A 21,462-nucleotide genomic window follows, 5' to 3' on the forward strand; every position below is an offset into this window, starting at 1 on the left:
TGGCTGCTCTGTCAATTCTTCGTCATCAGTCAGGAACCTAGGCGTACTTTTTGATAGCAATCTTTCCTTCGAAAAACATGTTTCTAGCATTTGTAAAACTGCATTTTTCCATCTTAAAAATATATCTAAATTACGACCTATGCTCTCAATGTCAAATGCAGAAACATTAATTCATGACCTCGAGGCTAGATTATTGTAATGCTTTATTGGGTGGTTGCTCTGCACATTTAATAAACAAAAAAAAAAAACATCAGAACTTCTGATATTTTTTTGACTTGCTGTGCAATGATTCTTTATTAAACCAATCCATCTTCTTGAGCCCAAAAACAGAGTTTGCGCAAACTAAACGTGAACTTACCTGGGTAAAAACTGAAACCGGTTTTGTGCTACAGGCCACTGATGTTTGCGATTCTTGTGGCTAATTATTGTTGAAACCATCATTCAGAAAGTGAAAGTAAAGTTTAGATGCTGGAGCTCATACAGTGAAAATGGATTCATCTGTAGAAGAACTTTATTGTCCTGTTTGCTATGAAACCTTCAAGGCTCCTGTTATTTTATCATGTAGTCACAGTGTCTGTAAAGAGTGTCTTCAACAGTTCTGGAAAACCAAGAAAACTCAGGAGTGTCCTGTCTGCAGGAGAAGATCCTCAAGAGATGATCCTCCGTGTAACCTTGTGCTAAAAAACTTGTGCGAGTCGATCCCGAAGGAAAGATATCAGACTCAGAGACGTTTATCAGGGACTGAGGAGGTCTGTAGTTTACATGCTGAGAAACTCAAACTCTTCTGCCTGGAGGACAAAGAGCCTGCGTGTGTAGTGTGCTTTACTTCACAGAAACACATTCATCACACAGTCAGACCCATTAGTGAAGTTGTTTCATCATATAAGGTAAGACAATTTCATGGGTTTGATTGTCTTTGTGTGTGTGTTTTATCTTTGTTTCTAAACTGGCTCTCAACTCTTCAGTCATGTGAGATACATACACTGTACCACACAAATACAGTATGTACAAAACCCACCAAACCTGTTTCAGATAGATTTCTCAAGCTTACTCGAGAAATAAACTTGCAATAAATATAGAAACCTTAACATGTATTTAAACAATATGTGACCCTGGAGCACAAAACCAGTTTTAAGTCGCTGGGGTATATTTGTAGCAATAGCCAAAAATACATTGTATGGGTCAAAATTATTGATTTTTCTTTTATGCCAAAAATCATAAAAAAGTAAAGATTATGTTCCATGAAGATATTTTGTAAATTTCCTACCGTAAATATATCAAAACTTAATTTTTGATTAGTAATATGCATTGCTAAGAGCTTCATTTGGACAACTTTAAAGGAGATTTTCTCAATATTTAGATTTTTTTGCACCCTCAGATTCCAGATTTTCAAATAGTTGTATCTCAGCCAAATATTGTCTGATCCTAACAAACCATACATCAATGGAAAGCTTATTTATTCATTTCGAAAAATTGACCCTTATGATTGTGGTCCAGGGTCACATTTTTGTTCACACTGTCTCTCTCATACAATATAAATGTAATTGTATTTTCACTTTGTTCAATTCTAGGATGAGCTCAGGACAGAACTCAAGTCCTTACGAAGGAAGCTGATACACAGAGAGAATGGTAAAGAAGAGTGTGTAAAGACACTTCAACAAACAAAGGTGAGCAGTTCTGATGAACACTAGTGGTTCTCAAACGGAGTGTCACAGAATCTCATTTCAATATTTCAGATTTACACATGCTGCGATCTATCAGCCATGATGAATGATAATCAATTTTTAAGGCTGTGTACAAAATCGACCCACTTACTTACAGTAGCTTACAGTAACATCTCGAATACTGTCTGTATGAACATTCAATGGTAGTCAAGCCCGTATTCCTTTCCAGTAACCATAGCTAGAGTGACTAAAATAATATCCAAGATGGCGACGCCTTATCACTTTTCGACACAGCAAGAGTCCAGTTGAGAATGAGAATGCGGTTGTGAGACATGAACATTTTCAGGTGTGAGTTCGGTTATAGAAGCCGGTTGTCACTCCCATAAATAACTATACTGTGTGTGAATGTACCCGCGTTAAGGACTCAAATACAGGACTGACAACCATGATCTGCTGCTGTGTGAACGTGGCCAAAGAGCTGCAGTAACGTTTTTTTAACTTGTCACAACTTGTCTAAATATGTTCACTAAGGTCCATTTATATACATAATAAGTATCAGGGTTCCCACGCTTCTTGAAAGTACTTGAATTTCAGACATATGGATTCAAGGCCTGGAAAGTACTTGAAAACAAACATAGGTCCTTGAAAGTGCTTGAATTAAATTTGGTTTATGGCGCTATTTCAAAAATTGTCCTATATGTGCTGTCAAAGACAGAACGAAACGGCACTAATGATTGGGGTGGAGATGGGGTAGTGCGAAAAAAACTTAGCATGTGTTGATGTGCCTAGAGTTTTCTTAAGCCGCTCCCGCTGAGTTTCTGACCATTACCGCCCGCTCCCGCAACGTGTGTGTCCCGCTCCCGCAAACATTCTATATTGTATATAATTTTCACGATATTAATATGTGGGGTATTGAAATCACATTTGAAGTGAGCACATCTTTACAGTGCGTGAATAATTATTAGGCACGTTGATATTCTGATCATATTTTTTTCCAAGCACATTTTACCAATTCCAAACCACATCGATCTTAATAACTACTATTAATTTTGTATTTAATCATATATATATATATATATATATAAGTGATGTATAATTGTCCATGAAGGCTGGAAGTGAAAATCTCCTTATATTCATGTGTGCAGAATTATTAGGCACGTTTTCTTTTACTGATAAAAATGAGCGAAAAAAGAGATTTAACTGAAAAGTCAAAAATTATTAAATCCCCAATGAGAAATATTCAAAACTAATGCAATGCAGAAATTGTAAAGTTAAGACATGACCATTGGTCAGCGAAATGCTCATTGGGTCAGCAGGGGCAGACAAAAACAGGTGGAGAAGAAAAGACAAACGATAATTGCAAAATAATTAAGAATTAATGTGAAGAATTAGGTGTAAACCATCAAACCTTTATTCTCCAGCGCCACCATTTTCCAGAACTGCAACCTTCCTGGAGTCTCTAGAATTACAATGTGTCAAGTTTTCAGAGACTTTGCTTGGGTAAAACATCCTAAAACATGACCCTCACTTAATAAGAATAACATGCTGAAGTGTTGTGAAATACATGAAGACTAATTTTTGTAGGCTTTATAGACGGATAAGTTGAGAGTGACTCTTGAAGGACCGGCACCACATCCTCTTGTACCACTGTTTGAAGAATTTATCTTCCTGGGGTGCGTTTCCCGAACAACGACGTAACTTGCTAATTAACCACCATAGTATGATGCATTGTTTTGGAAACGAACTAGCTAGTCACGACTGTTTCCCGAACACGGTCGCATCTCCGTCGTTTGAACCACATTAGTTCAGCAACATAGGACCATTGTTAATGACGTCACACGCATGTGTTGGAGGAATAACTTCTGTTATTTAACTGATTAGAGATCTCTAAGATGCTGCTGTATTGAACATGGCACCTACTGACTAATTTACTATTTTTTGTTCCCTGTCATTTTGCTTTATTTGATGTTTGATTCATCGCGAGTTCCCTCTTATGTCACACTCCGGGGTTCCCTTAGGCATTTATGCACATGTGCACTTTTCAAAAACGGCACTTACAAAAATACATAATTAAAATGCATTTTATATTTAGATAGAATGGAAGATACAGATAGTACTGCATGTTAGCTTGCTTGTTGTGCCCAAGAGCATATTTATTTAAGCCCATATATCTTATTAACAAGAAACTATGCTTCTAACTACAGGTCGAGGGCTGCGGTTCCAACCACGTAAGTTTGTGACGCTGATTGCGAACGTTCGTTTGAACTATGGTTTCGGGAAACACCGAATCGTTGGACTATGCTGGTAACGACGGAACTTGCGACCATAGTTGGTTAACAATGCTTTTGGGAAACGCACCCCAGAATAGCAGTAAGTTTTAGGAGCTCATTTTTAGTCAATCTCTGCAAGACAGACTCTTCAGGATAGGAGATGGACTAAAATGAACTCCCAAACTTACTGCGACGTGGAGCTAAGGAGAAAATGTAGAACTTGAAAAATAAGAAAAACAGCTTAGTGAAAAGTGTGTACAGTTTAAAAGCAAATAGAAAGTCCTATTTTTGTATTTTTTATTTTTTGCAGATTTGCACATGTACAAGATTTAAAATATTCATGACATATTTTTAAAAAATATTGAAATTTTGAGCAGCTGCATGTTTGAGCACCTGCATTCCTCTCGGTCAAAGATGAAAAAATGGGATTTACAAAATAATTTTGACTTGAGTTATTTATTAATGAGTAACGTCTCTATTGAGAGAATGTGCAAATTTTTTATGTTAACAGGTTTTACTGTGTTATTACAACATTTAACCACTTTTTATTAATTTAAAAATTGCAAAATTCTTTCAAATTTAAATCTTGTACAAGAACTACAGCGAAAACCAGTTTGATGCAAAAAAAAAAATCCTGTCATCACGGGTGCACAAAGGATCTTATCATAAGAGTGGGCATGGCTATTTGTAAATTTAATGTATTTGGCTTCTGGTGTCATCTTGTTTTGCTGCGTCTTTTGTCTTTACTGCACTTTGTTATTCTTCCTGTTATTTCCCTACGGTGGCTAATAAATCAGAGCCCGTATTCACAAAACATTGTATCTTACCCCTGAGTGTTCTCCTAAATAGCAGTAAAACGTTTTTAGCTAAGAGTTTTCTCTTAAAACCTATTCACAAAGCTGCTGAGACAAACTTTTACTAAGGAATAGAGAGAAGTCTTAAAGGGATAGTTCACCCAAACATTAAAATTCTGTCATTAATTACTCAACCTCATGTTGTTCCAAACCTGTAAGACCTCCTTTCATCTTCGGAACACAACATAAGGTATTTTTTAGGGTTGTTCCGATTGCGATACTAGTATCGGAAATTCCACCGATACCACAAAAAATTCTGGCATCGGTATCGGCGAGTACTTGAACCCATGTACCGATCCGATACCATTTTTAAACAAGACCTATAGTTATGCGCGCTAGCTTTGCTTAACGCTGCAAATCGGAAATCAATTCTTCTTCGCTGCTCAGAATGCAAACACAGGAAGTTGTGCTGTGTTGCCACACAAGCAACCACTATTTAGAGCAGTGAAGAAAGATTACAAAATTACGCAGCTGTATTTGACGTACTGTAAGCTCTAGTGTGACGCGCACGACTTGCCGTCACTTTGCTTTTTTCCTCATGCAGAGAGAGAGAGGGAGAGGGAGCGAGGGAGTCTTACATGTAGCGCGTCAATTCTGCATGGTATGTAAACGTTATTCTTTGTTGTATTTTTCTGTCAAAATAACGGAGTTCCTTTGGAATTCTTCAGCTTAACTGCCGGGTTCTCCGGTAGTAGGCGGAACTAATGTGCAAACGACAATCTCATTGGCTAGCGCTCACCTATTATCGTCCCTGTTTTGATTTCATCAAATCCGTTCGAGCCAATGCAGACAACGTGATTAATATTCATGAATCCAGCAGCTCGTTAATCCTTAGTGCGTTTTATATTGTTCTTAGTTGAATTCATAGTATGATTATTATCTTATCAGTATTATTGATATTTTTTCCCCATTTTTACAGAAACACTGAATGACCAAAAAAGCACCACCACTGGTCCTAAATTCAGTTAAAATTACTCGCCAGACTATCTATCTATCTGTCTATCTATATATGGTGAAGCACACCCTAAAATAATTGTATCAATTCATACAGGGCTAGTAGTACATACAACTGTATAACCAGATACACACCCAGGTATCGGATCAGTACTCGGTATCGGCCGATACCCTGAGCCTAGGTATCGGAATCGGTATCGGGAAGGGAAAAAGGGTATTCGAACATCTCTAGTATTTTTGATGCATCTCGTGAGCTCTCTGACACCTCCCATAGAAGGCAAGGATCCTTACACGATCAAGGTCCAGAAACGTATCAAGGACATTGTTAAAATAATCCATGTGACATCAGTCGTTCTGAAAAAGACTTTATTCAACAATTTGTCTCCTCCGCGTCACCCTGATGCCATTTTGGAGTGTATCCACTGAACATAAACAGCGTATGCCAGTGGTCTCAAACTCAATTCCTGGAGGGCCACAGCTCTGCAGAGTTTAGCTCCAACCAGCTCCAACTCACACCTGCTTGGAAGTTTCTACTAATCCTGAAGAGCTTGATTAGCTGGACCAGGTGTGTTTGATTAGGGTTGGAGCTAAACTGTGCAGAGCTGTGGCCCTCCAGGAACTGAGTTTGAGACCAATGGCGTATGCTGTTCTGTGTCAGTTGTGCCACTGCTTACAGACGGGGGTTGAGCAGCTGGCTGTCTGCTGCAGTCTTAATAACCTGGAGCTGAACACGCTCAAAACAGTGGAGATGATCATGGACTTCAGGAGAAACCCCCTGCTCTCTCCACTCACCATCATGAACAGCACTGTGGCTGCAATGGAGCCATTCAAGTTCCTGGGATCCATCATCTCTCAGGACCTGAAATGGGACACTCACATCAACTCCATTGTCAGACATCAGAAGACTACAGAGAATGGTTCGGACTGCTGAAAGGATTATCGGTGCTCCCCTGCCCTCCCTCCAATAACTGCATACATCCAGAGTGAGGAAAAGGGCTCAGAAAATCACTCTGGATCCCTCACATCCAAGTCACCCCCTTTTTGAACTTTTGTCATCTGGCTGGTGCTACAGAGCCCCAAATACCAGGACAGCCAGACACAAGAACAGTTTCTTCCCCCAGGCAATCTACCTTATGAACAGTTAAATGTTCCTCACATTATGCAATAAAAATGTGCAATAAACTTATATTTATTTGTTACCACCTCCATCCTAGCACATCCCTGCATCTCATTCTATTCTATTCCATTCTATCATCTATAGCACAACTGTACATACAATTTATTTACTTTTCAATTTTTTTCTATTTATATTTGCATATGAGTATTTTTAATTCTCATCTTATTTTTATTGTCTGTGTGTTCTTGTCTTCGTGTACTGGAAGCTTATGTCACTAAAACAAATTCCTTGTATGCGCAAGCATACTTGGCAATAAAGCTCTTTCTGATTCTGATTCTGATATGTTTTCTACGTTGTTTGCACTTTGATCTGAACGAAAACAACGTATCCGAGTGACGCAGCTGACACAGAACAGCATATGCTGTTTACCGTGATCGTGTAAGGACACTTGCTGTCTATGGGAGGGTCAGAGAGCTCATGGGATGCATCAAAAGTATCTTAATTTCTGTTCCGAAGATGAACGGAGGTCTTACGGGTTTGGAACGACATGAGGGTGAGTAATGACAGAATTGTAATTTTTGTCTGAACTAACCCTTTAAGCTAAGAGTAAGGGCGAGGCTGTTACTTTGGATGATGTCAGCATGCTTACTAACTATGCACACAGTGATTGGCTGATAGTCTCTGTCAGAGATTTATTCATAGAAATATTGTAGAACCCGATTATTATATTACCTCATTCAAATGTCACTAAATAAACAAGTATATGTTCAGCAAAACAGCCTTTTAATTAACAGAGTAGAATAATCATGGCTGATTGTAAGACATACAAACGTAAAAGAAAACCAAACTGGACGCAAGGACAGCTGTTACTTCTTGCCCAACTTGTTAAAGAAAACAAGGATATTATCAAAGGAAAATTTGGAGTTGGGAGAGCCTTCAAATCCAAAAAAACAAAAAACAGAAAATGTGTGGGAAACATGCAAATAAATGCAGCATGTTTCTAAAATGTTTATGTTCCGAAGCAGATTACTGGCAACAGCCATGCTGAAAAAACAAACAAAAAAACACTAGAAACCATCACAGAAATTGTAATGGTTTTATTTGTTATAACAGGGATAGTATCGGTTTTAATGGTAACTGTAATTGTGCCTGTTGGTCTCTTCTGGTAATTGGTGGCCTTCTACTGTTGGCTTGTTAAAACCACTAAATCCTATTGGAATATGTCCCAAAACACACTACAGGAAACTATTTTTTAATGGTTTTAATGGTTAAAAGTTGATGGTTTGTAATGTTTGTGATGGTATTTGTAATGGAAACCATTAGAATTTCTGTGATGGTTTGTATTGTGTTTTTTTTTTTTTTTTTTTTCAGCAGGGAGGATAGTTTGTAATTTGGTTTTAGTGACTTAAGAGTCATCTTCACTACTCCTAACGTTTCACAGATTTAGGAGCTAGTTTTAGCGCTAAAACAATTTGTAAAATATTCTTAGAGAGTCCTAAATTTAGGATTGACATGCCCATTATTTTTAAGATTTTCTCTTAAATCGGCAAGTTATGAGCTACTTTTAGCCTAAAAATTTTTTGTGAATACGGGCCCAGAAGTCTCGCACATTCAAAGAAAGCTGCTTTGGATGTCCATGTTGAAATAAAAGTTGATAGCCTACATAGTCTGAGCCACAAATGATCCATTCATTGTATCCCTTGTGGCCACATTTAAATGAGCCTTCAGTTATTTTGAATATCAAATAAGCAACCTACAGTGGCCTACTTCTATCATTACTTCCAGGGGCGTAGCCATCATTTCAGAAGTGAGTGGGACAGAAATGTAAAACTAAATAAATAAAAAACTTTTTTTTTTTCTTTTGTCTAATTGATGGGTTTAATTTTTCTTATCTCTTTTAATTGGCTAAGAAATCAAATGCACTGTTAGACAATAACCAATAGTTTTGTAGAGTTCACACAATTGGTCCAAGGAAGGTATCCAATGGTGGCTGAGGCTTACTGCATGTTCGGTCTTTTCAGTCTTTTCAAGTTATTTAATTTAAGTAAAATTCTAATCTGACTCCATTTTATTATGACCTCGAATTTATGTGTGTTTTTCTCTCCATGTACTCCCCGTGACCCAGTTTCTCCCTGGTTTGATTGTGTTCATTTGGTTCAGGTGTGTCATGTTTATTGTCCTCATTTCCCCATGCATTTAAGTCCCAGTCTGTGCTGTCTGTCATTGTTGGGTCTCAATCATGATGTACGTGTGTCTAAGCTGTTCCTAGTGTGAATTACCCCTTGTTTTGGATTTATTAAAGACTGTTTCTCTGATCCACGTCTCTGTCTTTCCCTCCAACACAATGTGTGACAGAAGACCTGACCAGAAAAGAAGTTTATTTGTGTGTTCCCCTCCGTTTGTTTTCGGGTTTTTGTACAGTGCTTTTTTCCCCTGTTTTCCCATGGATCCCTTCGACCCCTTATCCCGTCCTGAATTCCTCCTCTTCCTGCTGGAGCTGTAAGATCGCTCGTGGGCCATACCAGACGACGTGCTCTATGACGGCAGCCTGAACCCCGTGTGCAGAGCGCCGTCGTCCGAAGATGGCCCTTGAGTGGATTTCGCCACTTTTGTGGAGTGGATACTAGCGAGAAACGGATCTCCGTTCACCATCTGTTCCGAGGATGATCTCACCAGTTCCACTCCCGACCCAGAGCCTAGGCCCACCGATGATGGAGAACCAAGCCAGCCGCGACCGACGAGCTATCGCCGCAGGGAGAGACAGAGCTGAGGATCGCAGCGGAGCCGGAGCTGCTGATGACGTTAGACCAGGTGTGAGAGCCAGCTACAATGCCTGCCACAAGGGAGAATGCTGTGGACAGTGAGAGCACAGAGAGGAGCTCCGCCCCTTGCACCATGGCTGAGGATGAGCTTAATGTGGATCTGGGACTGCTGGACATAGAAGGAGAGGTTTTGGATGTATATGCTGACCTGCCCCTCCTCCCTCCTTCATCGGAGCCCTCTGTCACTCCTGTCCAGCCCAGAAAGAGATTATTTTCCCAAGCTCAGCCCAGAGGAGGCTTCCATTCCCAAGTTCAGTCCAGAGAGGGCTTCTGTTCCTGAGGGTGGCCCAGAGAGGACTTTTCATCCATCCCTATGTTGTCCCTGCGGTGCGAGGACGCGCATTCCAGGAGGGGTGCGATATATCATGCCTTTGGACTGTTTGTGTGTGTTTTTCTCCCCATGTGCTCCCCGTGACCCAGTTTCTCCCTGGTTTGATTGTGTTCATTTGGTTCAGGTGTGTCATGTTTATTGTCCTCATTTCCCCATGCATTTAAGTCCCAGTCTGTGCTGTCTGTCATTGTTGGGTCTCAATCATGATGTACGTGTGTCTAAGCTGTTCCTAGTGTGAATTACCCCTTGTTTTGGATTTATTAAAGACTGTTTCTCTGATCCACGTCTCTGTCTTTCCCTCCAACACAATGTGTGACAGAAGACCTGACCAGAAAAGAAGTTTATTTGTGTGTTCCCTCCGCTTTGTTTTCGGGTTTTGTACAGTGCTTTTTCCCTGTTTTCCCATGGATCCCTTCGACCCCTTATCCCGTCCTGAATTCCTCCTCTTCCTGCTGGAGCTGTAAGATCGCTCGTGGGCCATACCAGACGACGTGCTCTATGACGGCAGCCTGAACCCCGTGTGCAGAGCGCCGTCGTCCGAAGATGGCCCTTGAGTGGATTTCGCCACTTTTGTGGAGTGGATACTAGCGAGAAACGGATCTCCGTTCACCATCTGTTCCGAGGATGATCTCACCAGTTCCACTCCCGACCCAGAGCCTAGGCCCACCGATGATGGAGAACCAAGCCAGCCGCGACCGACGAGCTATCGCCGCAGGGAGAGACAGAGCTGAGGATCGCAGCGGAGCCGGAGCTGCTGATGACGTTAGACCAGGTGTGAGAGCCAGCTACAATGCCTGCCACAAGGGAGAATGCTGTGGACAGTGAGAGCACAGAGAGGAGCTCCGCCCCTTGCACCATGGCTGAGGATGAGCTTAATGTGGATCTGGGACTGCTGGACATAGAAGGAGAGGTTTTGGATGTATATGCTGACCTGCCCCCTCTCCTCCCTCCTTCATCGGAGCCCTCTGTCACTCCTGTCCAGCCCAGAAAGAGATTATTTTCCCAAGCTCAGCCCAGAGGAGGCTTCCATTCCCAAGTTCAGTCCAGAGAGGGCTTCTGTTCCTGAGGGTGGCCCAGAGAGGACTTTTCATCCATCCCTATGTTGTCCCTGCGGTGCGAGGACGCGCATTCCAGGAGGGGTGCGATATATCATGCCTTTGGACTGTTTGTGTGTGTTTTTCTCCCCATGTGCTCCCCGTGACCCAGTTTCTCCCTGGTTTGATTGTGTTCATTTGGTTCAGGTGTGTCGTATTTATTGTCCTCATTTCCCCATGCATTTAAGTCCCAGTCTGTGCTGTCTGAGATCAAAGATAAAATCTAAGAATAAAGGATGCATACTTACGAAAACTACATAGTATGGAGTGAATGGACTCACTCAGCAGTCTGGGCTCCATCTGGCTTACAGAAGGGCCCTGATCCTCTTGCAACATTTCCTTAAGTACCCAGACCAAGACATACATCCCCCGAAATGGAGACAGGAACTAACAACTGACCTATCGGTAAGCCCCTCCCATCAAATGCAGATGAGCCAATGGCAGTGGAGTATCAGTTGCATGGGAACCGGAACTCTTAACATCTTTAGGTTTCAGTGCCGTAGAGAAACATTGGAAGATCCAAAGCTTGCATCGGTTTGATGGTGTTTATGCTATTGTGGTGATAGGCTCTTGGTTCCCGATGCTTACGCCCATTATGATCGAGCCTTATTAAGTGGCCGTATATAAAGGAGTTGCTAAGGACACGGGATGTTGGGTCACTGTTTCTGCTACTACTGGTTCGTTGTCTGGCTGCCTGGTGTTGGAGGCTGGTGTCTGTTCAATGCTCTCCCTGGCTGTGTTGTTTTGCCGGTGTGAAAATCCAGCGTATTGAATCCCCGCTGTTTACATTGCTGCGTGCATGTTTACAATGTTTACATTGCTGCGTGCATGTGCGACTGCTGTCTTCCTGTGCGTGATTAGCATTGAAGTGTTGTTCGGCCAGATGGGTGACGTGCTTTCCGCATGCTGATGTAAATCAGTGCATTAGCGTGACTTATTCCGCTCTGCCGCTGCATGGTCAGACGTTTCGACGCTGCTGTTTTGCTTCGGTTTTGTATTGCAGCTTGCTTGCTTGCCAGTGCACTTGTGGGGGTGCTGCCGTGCCCCATCCGTTGCGGTTTCAAACTCACAATTATTGCTTGCTGTTTAAGTTTTCTTTTTTTGTTGGTTTGTTTCTGATTCCTGGTGGAATAAGATACCTCTACTCCTGGTGTCCAAACTGGTACCATTGTCGTAGTTTAACTTCATTGTGGTGCTCGACTAGCGGCGCTAGTGTTCCAGGTTTAACGGTTGGGTTTTCATTTTTTTCTTTTTGTTTTCTTTGAAGAACAGAAATTGTCAAATTGATTTGTGAATGCTTTCTTTTTGTTAATTCTGTTGTTGTAGTGTTATACCAGCTTGAATTGTTCTTTTCTTTTTATTTTCAGGAGCTGGGAGATCCAGAGTGGCAGGCTATTTATTTCTTCGTGTGGGAGTCTCGTTTTCAAATTGTGCAGTTTTCTTTTTTATATATATATATACAGTATATATATATATATATTTGAGTGGATTTCACTAGTGTGTGTGAGTGACTAACGTTCAAACATAAATAGCAAACTGTTCTCACGTCATGTACAGTGTAGGTCAAAAACACATAAAGGAAGGTCTGCATTTCAGTGCCTCTCCATATTAATCTGGTTAAATGTAAATTAATTGAATCTTACTCTAAACAGTGTTGATCCTGGATGTTGTCATTGCGATCATAATGACCATAACCTGAGGCTTCTCCCGTTTCACATTGTGATCTGTATTTTTACAAATTTATTTTAAAATCTTTTATATATTCCTCCATGGCATATTTAAGTCCCACTTGCGTCCAAAGTTTATCAAAAACAGCTTAGGTTAACAAGGTTTTCACATTGACAGCTGTTATTGTAAGACAGTACCCAGACAGCAAGCAGTGTCGGCCCAGATCCAGCCCACATCTGGCCCACATGGATTTCACACGGGCCAGATGTGGGCTGGATCTGGGCCAAAACTATGTTGCTGTGTGGGTAGCAACTCCGTTTGTTTGTCCGAGTGAGCAACAGTAACTAAGGGGGGCGGGGCTTAATAGGTCAGTTGAAATTTGCATTGATCAAGTAGAGTTTGCGGGACAGAAGGTAATTTGCATGAAAGACACTGGGAAATGGCACACCCTCTATAGTGAGTAAAATATCTCTAAACTCCTAGGATCTGTATTACCTTTTAATCTACTTGTAAAATTGAGACCAGTCACAAAGAGACAATTCAAATTATACCAAACATGACTATGAATATCACTTGTGTTCATGTACAATATTATACTACTGACCATTCTGAGAGATCTGAGTGAAGGGAAGGAAGGGGATAAGCAGGAACTCATGCATATGTGAGAGAGGGAATTCCTGCATTTTCTCTCAGAGAGATGTGAAACAGATGTCTGTATGTTAATACACTTTGTGTGTAGTGTCCGTCTCAGAAGATCAAAGTGTTTGGGGTTCTGTAAATCTTACAGTTTGTATTCTAAAATATTTGTTTTCCTATATTTTCCTCATTACAATTGGTAATTAATGATTGGTTTATACAAACACATAAGGCAGAATAGTATATGTACTGTAATAAATGTTATGTCAGTTAGCACTGCATTAATCATATACTTTATTTATTTATTACCTCACCTGGAAATCACTTGAAATTACCTTTTTTTTTTTTAACTGCAGCGATAGCGGGACGCCTTTGTCCATATTAGGGATTTCCTGCACTTACTCAGAGTGTCTATGTACACTAAATGCAAATAGCCCGCCTTGTTGGCAGAAGCTATTTACAATAACTCTGCCCACTAACATGTGATTGGGGTGGTCAACACTACAAAAGATGCTTGTCAAACATCCAGTGGCAATAGATGGTAAAGCGTGTGCTTTTTAATGTGATAGACCAGGGTTCAAACTCGCCTTTTGCCAAACTTTTTTTTCTCCCTTTTCAAATCTCCTATCACATCGGAAATTCAATAAAAATGGAGGAAATAATCAAAAAGTTGAAAATAATGTATTGGGTAGGGTTAGGGTTGGTGTAGGGAGGGCTTTATTGTCCCAATAAGGTGGGATCGATTTAATAATTTGAATTAAAATTACAATTTACACTCAATACGTTATGATTGCGTACTGTTTTATAATGTACTACAATACTGAGGTGCAGATAATTGCCACTATTTGCAAGCAATAAGTAGAATAAATATCAGAAAATCCAGATATTTTAACAAGTGTAAATAGAGTCCATCGCTAAATAGCCCCAAATAGCCCCTGCCAGAGATTGTCTTACTATAGGGAGATGAGAGGGTCTGTATTACATACTATTGGAGAAAGCGTAACGGCTAACTCGGATCACGTGTCCCTTAATAACCAATCACATTGCAGCCTTGGCATCATTGAATCATTGAATCATGTCCCCCACTCCCCCCGAGTATTCTACACCCATGATTACTTCTATGTTTAAACAGTACCTGTGAGCAGAGAGCTTATATAACTGCATATGGCAGAGCTTATAAAGTCATTGGTGATTGTTTTGAATGAAGTTTCTCTAATGTTTTGTTATAAAGATCCACATCTCTAACTATGCAAATGGTTCAAATCATTCAAGTAAAATCATTAACATGTATTTAACATTGTGACTTTCCAGGACATTTTATAATGTTAGTAAAGTCATCAACAATAAACTTTGTAAGGTCAATTCATACATTTCTTAATTTAAAGGATGCACAGAAATAATTTAAGCATTTAATTGCAACACATTTAAGGCTTTAGATTAGATTAAAAAAAAAACATTCTCCATTCAAAGATAACTGGAGTGAATGTGATTTTATTTCAGTCTCAAGCTGAGCACACAGAGCTTCAGATTAAACAGCAGTTTGAGAAGCTTCATCAGTTTCTCAGAGATGAAGAAGAAGCTACAATCACTGCACTGAGAGAGGAAGAGGAGCAGAAGCAGCAGATGATGAAGGAGAAGCTGGAGGAGATGAACAGACACATCTCAGCTCTTTCACACACAATCAAAGACACAGAGGAGATGATGAAAGCCAGCGATGTCTGCTTTCTAAAGGTCTGATTTCAGATCATTGATTGATTGATTGATGTATGATTGATCGAGTTCTTAATGATCAATGGTGTGTTTGTTCTGCAGGAGTTTCCAGTCTCAATGGAAAGGTGAGTGATCTGCTGGTGTCTCTGGTCTCTCTGCTTCTGAAGCCAAAGCCACTGCAGTTCTGACTCTTGAGTGTTCTTCCAGAGTCCAGATCTCACAGCCGGATCCACAGATGCCTTCTGGAGCTTTGATTCATGTGCCACGATACTTGGGCAACCTGCCCTTCAGAGTCTGGAAGAAGATGCAGGACATTGTTCAAAACAGTGAGTCTGCAGAAAATCTTGCTGTTAAACTTACAATAAAAATAACGGATGGAGGAATATTTACAGATTTTAGCAGAATAATCAGATGACCCACTACACCTGCCAAAATAAGTAGTGTATAACAGAGTTTACAGTTTTTCTCAAGCATTCCTGTCATTCCTGTATCTCAAACAGTAGAGCATAGCGGTAGCAGGACCAGGGTCATGGGTTCAAGTCCCAGGGAATGCATGAACTGATAAAATGTATAATTCAATGTAATATATGTTGCTTTTAATAACATCATCTACCAAATTTATACATTTAGATGGAATAATATGTCCTTTATTTTCCAGGAAATAAACTTTCTGAGATGGAAACTTTTTTTTTTTTTTTTTTTCCTTTTCATAAGCGTCCAGTCCAAGATGAGCAGCCACAGTAGTTTTCAAAATGTTACAATAACACAACAACAGCACCATATGAATACATACTTGGAAACATTTGAAATTTGAATCTTCCTTTAGCAGCAAGTGCGGCACACTGAAACGCTTGTTTCCCTAATTTAGTTGAGTATGAAACCAAAGAGTATGCAAGTATTACTGTGAAAGGATATAAAGAGAAGAGAGCAAAGATATGATGGCAATATACCCAAAATGAATTTATAAATGAACACATCCCAATGCTTAAGTTAAGCTTAAGTATTGATAATGAGAACCAATGTACTCTATAATGATGAGTTCTGAAATTGTGTGCAATACTGCATCCAAATAGTAAATACAATAAGCAGTATACCGTGTACACTGTACAGTATTAATCAAGTAGTCAATTAAGTTCCATTATGAGCACAGTAATACGCACAATAGAACTGGTGCAGAAGCGTTTAAAAGAATTAACAAAATAGACATAACCATTGTTTTTGGAATGATAAGAGTTATTATAAATGCATTTTAATACATTTTATTAAATATGACAACAGTTATCTTTTCTTTTTTCTTTTTTTCTAAAAATAAAACAACACAGACAATAAAACATTTAATATCAGTTAAAAGCATTTCATTTGGATATACTTTATATTCTGTTCTCAAAATTTTAGTTTTGCCACAATGACAGCATGATGCAAAGCAGGAATCATATGAACACTGGTCATGACTTTCAAGATAAACACATTTGAGGTCCTCACTATCAAGTTTACATGTATTTATACACACAAATCTTTAGTGATACAATCATTTAAAATAATGTGTGTACAGTTTATTATTGATCAATATATTAAGGTCAGTGTCTTGCTGATTGTTTTCTTTCATCAGCTCCTGTGATTCTGGATCCAAACACTGCTCATCCTTGGCACATCCTGTCTGCTGATCTGACCAGTGTGAGAGGCAGCTGGAACTGTCAACCGCTTCCTGATAATCCTGAGAGATTTGACATCTATCCATGTGTTCTGGGTTCAGAAGGTTTTAACTCAGGAACACACTGCTGGGATGTGGAGGTTAATGAGTGTCCATACTGGTGTCTTGGAATAACTACTGCATCAAACCAAAGAAAGGGATTTGTTTTCTTTAGGACTGGTGTCTGGAGTGTGCAGTACGGGCTCTTTGAAGCAGCTGGTTTTCCTGTAGAGAGTAGGCTTGAGCATGTTAGAGTTGATCTGGACTATGACAGAGGAACTGTGTCATTCTCTGATCCTGTAACTAACACACATCTACATACATTCACAACCACTTTCACTGACGCTGTCTTTCCATTCTTCTGTTGTTATGGATTTTTTCCTCTGAGGATCTTACCATTCAGTGGTTTGTAAATGTTACACCTGTAAGTCTGTATCTTCCTGTGTTCACTGGAAGTGCAGTCAAAAACTCAATGGGGTCAATTGTTACAGTCAGAAATAAGAAATGAAGTAAAAATGAAGAACTGTAATAATCTTGCCCTGCAATATAATAACTGTACATGTCTGTATATGTATATGTCCAGCTTCATGTTCAACTAGCAGCTGCAACTTGCCACTTCTATCAGCCAGATGACCACTGCATGTTCATTGAAATATTACTTTTGGACATTCATTTGATACTTGAGGTGGATGTGCTTCCTTGCCGAGTCTGCTTCTTCTCAAGGTTTTTCTCTCCTCATGCTGTATTTTTTTTTTTTTTTTTTACCTTGTCACGGGACTCACATTTAATTTCTTTAAATCTGTGATATTAAAACATTCATCACTGCAGCTGATTATTTGCTATAAAAAAATAGTATCTACATCAGCAGAACCCATGTGCACTTTTATTAGAGAAAATATTTTATTAAATATTAAAGAATAAAAATAAATACAAATTAAAGATTGACTTGACTAGAAATGAGCATGGACAAGGGAACAACTCATCAACAGCAGTTACACAGAACAAAGCAAGACAGGAAGCAATGGGAACAAGAGGGCCATTTAGATAAAAAGACCAATGATTAACCAGGTACACAATCAAGACAGTAAACCAATCACCAAACAGAACAGAACAGAGTAACATGACAAAATCAACCAATGAAAAAAACACATGAAACAAAGGAAGCACATGAAAGGATCACATAAGGGCATGGGAAACACATACCAAACAGGAAACATGACCATGACCTTGAGTAGTGAACACACCCGGCAGTGGGCCGCCATTTTTGCTGTGGAGCCCGGGGGTGGGTTAGGTTAGCAACTGGGGGGTTGGTGCCTTGCTCAAGGGAACCTCAGTCGTGGGTATTGAGGGTTGAAGATCATGCTGTTATATTTTATTGATTATATGTCATACCAATATTCATTTGGTCCTTTTTTTGTCTTCCACACTGCAAAAAAATGCTCTTCTTACTTAGATTTTTTGTCTTGCTTCCAGCCAAAATATCAAACAGAAAACAAGATTATTTTGCTTACCCCATTGGCAGATTATTTAGCTTGTTTCAAGCAAAAACTCACTTAATTTTGACTTGTTTATTTGTTTGTTTTTTCTGAAAACAAGACAATAATTTTTACTTTTCTAGAAAATCCATCTTGATTTAAGATTTTAAATATATATATATATATATATATATATATATATATATATATATATATATATATATTTTAGCTGGAAATAAGACAAAAAATCTAAGTAAGAAAAGCATTTTTTGCAGTACAGGTCAACAGGTCATTTAGAAACTAGACGTGCTGCTGTCCTCTTTCTTCCGAGAATGGCACTCAACTGCATAAATCGATACTGGAGTAAGCTCTCCACTTCAACAGATCTACAACACCTTCCTGCACATCATACAGATCCGGTTAATGAGAGCTGCCTAGTGGTTCCATCACAGAGAAGTACAAAGTTGCCTTCCGCAATCTTCCTTCACTTCCATTCGATCTACTGCAACCAATGCTACCTTCAAGTAAAAGCTTGAAGACACACCTCTACCTCAAGCCATTCATGTTGACCACAACCATAATTTTAAGCACTTTGTATAATTATATTCTGTGTGGGGCTCCGAGCTACCAAGTTTCTGAAACCAGAGGTCCGCCCGGGTCCGCTTTGACTTGAAAACCTGTTCCTCCTCAAAACCTGTACAGTTGAGTCAATATCTGCCCACAGGGGCATCACAACTGCCAAAACTCTGCAACCGTTTGATGACAAATTAAGCATTAAACCTTGTATTGGGTCACTGTTCTCTGTGTACCATTTCATGTTTATGGCAAGTAGAATGAAAAATGAGAGAGAGAACCGAATGGCAGTCACGATGCAATTTATTGTCATTAGAGTTCGTTGTCAATAAACTAATTTATGAATGAAATGGTGTGATGTGTGGATTATTGAGCTTACAAAGTAGTGCATGATAATTGGGTAAACTTTAGTGTCAAGAGATGAAATCCATCCTGTCCCCTACCCAGCCACCCCCACATACATTCATCGGAAACTAGTTGGTGGTATAATACAACACTACATAATAAACCTAAATTTAACATTTGCACTTAAGTTCATAACACTGGACCTGGCTAATAAGCTGCAGTGGGAATGACTGATGGTTATGAAATGTAGCATATGCATACAAGGTAACTACATGAAGCAGACGTGTGGTAAGAACTTTCCACAAGTTACTGCTATAATAAGCTAGATAACATTTATTTATTTTTTTCTTAATTTTCAGTAACTCTGAAATTGTGATGGCTACAGTAAAAAAAACAAAAAACTTTTATCTGAAACCTTCAGTGTCTTTAAATCACATGTCCCCAGGCTCATTCACATCGGCACAAAATGTTTTACATCCCTTTGAGCTCTTTGAAGGGAAAAAAATGCTTTCGAGAAGTTTTCTGATTTGAGTCAGTTTGGGGTGTGGCCTGTAATGACTAAGTGACCCTTCACAGGAAGTTTAATTGACAGGTGATCTGACCAATCATAACGCAGAATCTTTGATTTTTGTATGACGAGCAAACCAGACAGGAGAGTAGATTAATGTCAGTGGTGGTTGAAACAAGATACCTTCTGATGTGCATTCATGTTTATTTCATGCTATAGTAAAGTGGAAGAGATGATCGGTTCACGTGCCGCTTGAACTGAGGTGCTACAGCAATTTGTCAGTCTTCAGTGACCGATTCACCCCTTCCATCGTGTTTGTTTGGGGGTGATACACAGTTGTGAGTCTTTGTTTAGTCTCCTGGGTGGTGACTGCAACATCTGCAAAATCCTTCCCGTAACTGGATCATTGAATTGCATTTGCCTGGGCTAATTACTTGCCCCTGGCCTATGGACAATGTCAAACTCAAAGTCTTGTAATCGGAAACACCATCTAGGCAAAGAGGTTTGGGCGAGACTTTAACCATTTCAAACTAATCTCAAACTGCTGTGGTCTGAAAAGATTGTCACATGAAGAGCCTTTATATATGGCCTGAAGTGTTCAAGGACCAGATGATGGCCAAACACTCCTTTTCTGGAGTGGAATATGGTCTTTCTGACTTATGCAGGGCACGACTTTCATATGCCACCACAACGTCTGTACCATTTTCATCTCTTTGCATGAGGGCAGCACCAAGTCCAACATCACACGCATCTGTATGGATAAAGAAGGAAAGTGAAAAGTCTGGAAATCTCAAAACAGGCGCCAAAGTCAGCTTGTCTTTGAGAATATCCATGACATTCACTCAACTTTATCCCCTTTCACACATACTGTATATACTGTAAGCAGCGGTCATTGTGCTGTCCCAGCAACAATTCTTCTGCCATCCCTCCACCTCCCCATCTTCTCCTCCATTTCTGTTATTCTTGTAAGAGCCAATTCAATATGTCAATAATTTGTATATTATTATTGTTGCTTAGAGTGTTGATTTGCATGTAATAATTAAATTATAATTTTTGTAACTTTCTTTAAGAGGCAATATTGATATTTCCTATGTATATGTTTCAGTATTATTTCTTATGTTACCTGATGTATAATTTCGGTTCTGTTTCTTTAATGGCCACGCATGTGCTGTTACACGAGGTTGAATAGGTGCGGGCAGAGAAATAAGGGAGAAACAGTTTTCTTACCGTCTTGCTGTCTTTATGGATAAAAACTTGTGATTAAGCGTTTAAGTAAATACAAGTTAAACAAGTGTAATGTCATAAGACACAAGAACCAACTGGATTTTTTGTAATTTTTGTTTTTTGATTAAACTTGCATTTGTTTACGGATTTTTGACTGACTTCTGTGACGAGTAAGAACCCATTTTTCCTGCCGCTGAATTACCAGTTAATTGAATACAGGACTTTGCACAATTCTCATTCTACATAGTACCGCAATGGGGGGTTGAACTCAGAGCTCAAGCCGAGCCTCAGGTTCGAGCCACTGTCAAAGACAGCAAGCCAAGTTTGTTTGCCATTATCCATCAGGACTGGATGGGCAGGTGAAGTCATGAAACATTTGTCAAAACAATAGGAGAAATAAAGCACCTTCATTTCATTTGATTCAGAAGCATTTTTCACACTTAACTTTGATGTTTATTTTATGTTTAGGAGATTGAAAACTGCAAGCAACATGACTGTGTTTGTGTGGGACCTCAAAGTAGTAAAGT

The 21,462-nt window shown here is 39.5% G+C and overlaps 1 protein-coding gene across 1 annotated transcript; it reads left to right on the forward strand.

The window, feature by feature from the left end:
* The first annotated feature begins 391 nt into the window (after nt 1-391).
* Nucleotides 392-18,351, forward strand: LOC131552040 (E3 ubiquitin-protein ligase TRIM35-like). Its single transcript, XM_058795430.1, has 6 exons — nt 392-887; nt 1,572-1,667; nt 14,911-15,141; nt 15,223-15,245; nt 15,328-15,446; nt 16,730-18,351. The coding sequence occupies exons 1-6, from the start codon at nt 489-491 to the stop codon at nt 17,221-17,223; spliced, it is 1,362 nt and encodes a 453-aa protein (XP_058651413.1). The 5' UTR covers nt 392-488; the 3' UTR covers nt 17,224-18,351.
* The last annotated feature ends 3,111 nt before the right edge of the window (nt 18,352-21,462 follow it).

The sequence above is a fragment of the Onychostoma macrolepis genome, chromosome 13 (genome assembly GCF_012432095.1).
Source record: "Onychostoma macrolepis isolate SWU-2019 chromosome 13, ASM1243209v1, whole genome shotgun sequence".
Classification (NCBI taxonomy): Eukaryota; Metazoa; Chordata; class Actinopteri; order Cypriniformes; family Cyprinidae; genus Onychostoma; species Onychostoma macrolepis.